General features: G+C 51.8%; 1 protein-coding gene across 1 annotated transcript; it reads right to left on the bottom strand.

Moving 5' to 3' along the window:
* Nucleotides 1–460: 460 nt before the first annotated feature.
* On the bottom strand, nucleotides 461–3,704 carry LOC116889776 (von Willebrand factor A domain-containing protein 5B1-like). The gene is made up of 3 exons (XM_032890632.1): nucleotides 3,510–3,704; nucleotides 2,865–3,182; nucleotides 461–617 (listed from the first exon to the last, which is right to left on the bottom strand). Exons 1-3 carry the CDS (start codon nucleotides 3,613–3,615, stop codon nucleotides 463–465), a joined length of 579 nt encoding a protein of 192 aa, XP_032746523.1. The 5' UTR covers nucleotides 3,616–3,704; the 3' UTR covers nucleotides 461–462.
* Nucleotides 3,705–4,677: the final 973 nt, after the last annotated feature.

Below are 4,677 nucleotides of genomic sequence, written 5' to 3'. Positions count from 1 at the left end.
CCTGTGCCACCAGGCTGGGCCTGATGGATGATGGGATATCCCTGCAGTGGAACTCAGTATATTATCAAAAAGAGCGTTTGCGGATTCCTTCAGGAATAGACTATTTCTCACACCCTTAATTGGAAAAAACATAGTATCTATCGGTGTGTTCCGGCCGAGGTAACCGCATGTGTCACATGATTCCCCTCCATGTAGACAACCCATGGGTACAGCGGGCAGGTACAAGTTTTCCTCCTGGGTGGCTGTCACTCTGACACATCTGTCCTAATTTGCGTCATTCTAGACATTTTGGGACTCTCTACATGGAACTGGATCATTTCTGGTCCCTCCAGAGGGCGAAATACAGGAAAGGCGTTTTCTCCTCACTTCCTCCGTGGCTGAACTTCCTGCTGGGAGTCTGCTCTTTCCGGTATCTCAGCTCCTCCCCCAAGCCCGTGGGCTGAGGTGCTCCACCCCCTGCATTTACGCATGCGCCTTACCAGAGTTGTGGTACTTGACCACCGTGGGCAGGTACTGCCTCTTGTTTATGTCTACGGGCACGAAGGCCGTGTACTTGCTGATCACGTTGCAGGCCTTGCTGGTGTGCACGGCGTTCACCTGGTATCTGCGATTGGACCCTGTGGGAGGAAGAGCAAGGGTCACTGTCTGGGGTCAGAAAGTCTTGCTTGGCATGGAGACTCTGGAAGCTAAAAGGAAAGCTTGACTAGCTAGCACTCTCCATCTTTGTGATCAAGTAGGACTTGAAATCAATGGCCTGCCAACGGGCTAATTAAAGACATTAGGACAAAAAAAACAACAAAAATCAAAATAAAACACCTTGTCACAAGATAAAGGTTATGTTAATGTAAAAACTTGAGTCACTGTCTCAGAATAAAAGCTAGCTAATTCCTCTAAATAAAGTGTGTTATTTAAAAGGTGTTCTATGTTCTGTATTGTACATTCCAGTCTTGCCGGTGACCAGTGGGAACCTGTGACAAGGCTTCATGGGTTCTGGGACAGATGGGACCTGTTATACTGTTGAAAAGACGTGGCCTGGGAGATGGCTTCATAGGCAAGAAAGCGCCGAGTTGTGTCCCCAGCATACAGAGAAAAAGTTGAGTGCTGCGATACAGGGGAACCCGGAGACAGGTGGACCCATGGTGTTTGCCAGCCAGCCTGGCCAGAAAGCCCCAGGCTTCAGGCTCAGCGAGAGACTCTTGTACCAAGGGAATAGGAGAGAATGAGAGGGACATGCCCTGAATCTTCCTCTGGCTTCCATATACACCTATCTGCCCACACTTCCACAACTGGCACAGTCCCCCCAACACACACACACACACACACACACACACACACACACACACACACACACACACACACACACACACACACACACACACACACACACACACACACACACACACACACACACACACACACACGCATACACACAGACATACATACACACAGATTCACAGGTATAGACACACAGACACACAAAGATACACACAGACATATACACAGAGACACACAGAGACAAGCACACAGACACACAGAGACAAAAATAGACAGACATACATAGACAGACAGACAGGTAGACAGGCAGGCAGGCAGAGACAGATTCTCTCTTTATCTCTTCCCTTCTTCTCCTCCTCCTTTCTCCTCCTCCTCCTCCTTTCCTCCTCTCTCCTTCCTCCCCCTTCTACCAAGTAGTGAGCTCTCTTGATGGCTTGCTGCCTTCTGAGGGCTGTTCAAGAAGCCAGGGCAACGAAGGGGGAGGAGTATTCATGGGAAGGAAAGGGGATCATACATCATCCCTAAATACAAATGGAATATAAACCACATAGTATGTAAAGGAAACATAAACTCACAGCAAGGGAACCCCATAATTCTTACTGGCCCTTATCTCTGTTCTCCAAGTGTGTCCTATTGAGATTTCACTAGTCAAGTCCTGGGGAAAAACTGCCCCAGTTCCTGAACTAAATTAGCTCACGACCCAGCCCTGCTACACAGGGCTTGGAATTCATGTGTTTCTGAACAGGACTTACTTAATTAGCTGTGTAATTGTTTGATTAATGCTGGCCTCTCTTAGCCAGTGCCAGGTACCCCTGGGAAAGGATGAGATTACTGTATTCTATGCCAGCCAACCCTCTGAGGCCTTTGTGGGGCCAAACACCTAGCCTGGTCCCCAGCTGACTGTGTGGAAGTCATTGGGACTGGTGTGAGTGGGCGGGATCTAGGCTAGGTCTAGGGGTCCTGTGGGAAAGGTTTGACCTCAGAGGATCTCCTACCACTGTTGGCTATCCAGAACCAGACATGGATCACTGAAGAGAAATGCTGGCTATGAGGGAGCACAGGGGTGGGAGAGTATAGGAGCACTGGTAGGAGAGGAGGACAAAGGAAGAGAGGAGGATGGGTCACCAGGAGAGTGGAAAAGATGGAGGAGGCCGGGGCTGAGGGAGGGAGGGCACCTCAGGTTGAGGATGCAGCCCCAAGCTCCATTTAATGTGGGGTGAGACATGGTGTAGCGTGGGCTCAGGGAAACAGTTAGTGGTATGGAGATGGAGCCTTGACCTCCGCTGGGGTGTTATAAGGGTCAGAGGCAGGGGAGGAGCGGTGCATAGTGTGGAGCTAGTTGATGAGGCTAGCCTAGGGCTAACCTTAGGTTACCGAGACAGAGTAAGGGACTTTGAGGAGTTTGGGTGTGGGTGGGAGTTCAAAAATGAGAGAAGGGATCTTGGGCAGTAGATGTGGCACTAGGCTTCTGGAGGGCGGGCCTCAGGGTGTGGGCGGGGCTTTGGAAAGGCCCAAGTCTGGCCTCGGGCAGTGGGAAGGTCACTGTGCTGCTAAGGGGAATACCGCTATCCCCAATCCTGGTCGCTCACCCAGCTCAATCTCATCCTCGCACTGGGCCAGATGCTCGAATTCGCGGATGATGGCGCGGGCCGCCAGGTGGTGGAAAGTCTCGCCCCACATGTCATCGTTCTGTGTGTCCTCCTTCCGCAGGGCTGGAGGTTCTAGCTCGAAGCTCACTTCCCACTGCATTTGCTGGTTGTCACACACTCCTTTGACCAAAACTTTGCCCAGCACAGGGCTTGGCGTGGCGGTCCTGGAGGGAGCTTGCTCCTCTAATTCAGCCGTGGGCTCCAAGTCTGAGGATGTCTCTGGTTCCAAGGTCGAGGGAAAAGGGGGTGGCTCTGTGGCTGGAGGGACAAGAGGGCTGAAACTGAGGCTGCACAGGCAGCCATTCACAGAGAATATCATCCCTCCCCGGGGGCAGTCACTTCTAGAAAATAGGAAGGCTTAAAGGACAGCTCCTTCCTAAAGCGCTAATGCCACACAGGGGGCTTGCGCTTGTTCCAGAGAGGGACAGATCCACCTTTCTGGAAGCCTGTCCCTGAGGGGCTGGACAGGTGCGGTGGACCCAGAAAGGTTCTCAGAGCAAGACAGGCACTGGTACTCTGTCCCTGTCATCTGAAATTGGGTCACAGCCCTCCTGTTCCCTCAGACCCTGGACCTTGGACCCTTACCTAGGTCCTCAGAGCTTCGGCTGTTAAGGACAGACTTCCGGCTGGAGCCAAGACCCAGCTCTCTCACGGGGCTCCAGGCCTGGGGCTCCGGGCCGGAGAACTGCATGGGCTGGCAGCCTTGAGGAAGAAGGGAAGGCCTGCGGGCTCCAGGGCCATGAAGTCTGGGGCCCTGGCTTGGGTCATGGCCTCTGTTGAGTAGCGGCTAAGGAGGAAAGCAAAGGGAGGAGGAAGGGGGGGGAGAAGAGAGGATATAAGAGGCGGAGGGAGGCGGGGTGTGTGTGTGTGTGTGTGTGTGTGTGTGTGTGTGTGTGTGTGTGGAGGAGGAGGATGGGGGGGAGGGGAACAGGGAGAGGGAGGGGATAAATAAGATGGGAGGAAGAGGAAGAGGAGGGGAGGGAGGAGGGAGAGGGAAGGAGGAGGAAGAAGAAAATTAGGAGGATGGAAAGAAGAAGAGGGGGAAAATAAAGGAGGTGAAGTTCCTGTGGCAAGAGCCTCCTTCTGCTTCCCCCAACATCTCCCTCTCCTCCCTTCTCCAGCCCCCAGCGATCTCTCTCTTTCTCCACAGGTCAGGCCTCTCAGGGACCCAGGGACCCTGGACCTAGACCCCACCACCCTTGAGAAACAGAAACCAGAAAGATTCCAGGCCATGGTGAACTCCAAAGCACAGAAAACCTCATACCACGGATAATTCCAAACCTACTTTCTTTTCTGGCAGAGCGCTTAAAACCTTTTTTGTGCGTAGTTAAAATTACCAACCTTCCCCCTTACATCTTCCCATATGGCGTGCTTAAAAGGTCTTTCCCACCCCCAAGAAAATCTTCTAGAAGTTTTGCGTTTTTTTGGTTGTTTGTGTGTTTTAAGCCTTTGATTCATCTGGGACTTTTCCTGTGAGGAGATAGGAACTAGCTTTTACTTTGAGTTCCCGAGTGCTTCAGACCTCGGTGCTGTTTACAGAATGTAGCGGGGCTCTCTGGATCTTATCGGTTCGACACACGACTCTCACAGAGCCAGCATGTGTGTTTGGTTTTGTTTGTGGACTTTACAGTCTGTTTTGATAATTTCATCTCTCTGTTCTTGGGCTTGTTATAAACAAGCCTCCGAAAGCCAAGGGGTAGATGGGAAATATCCTTGCAACATGTATGATGGAGTTCTCTCTCTCTCTCTCTCT

This window comes from Rattus rattus, unplaced genomic scaffold (genome assembly GCF_011064425.1).
Source record: "Rattus rattus isolate New Zealand unplaced genomic scaffold, Rrattus_CSIRO_v1 flattened_line_144490, whole genome shotgun sequence".
NCBI lineage: Eukaryota > Metazoa > Chordata > Mammalia > Rodentia > Muridae > Rattus > Rattus rattus.
The sequence above is the reverse complement of the archived record's forward strand: the minus strand, read 5'-3'. Positions and strand labels throughout refer to the sequence as shown.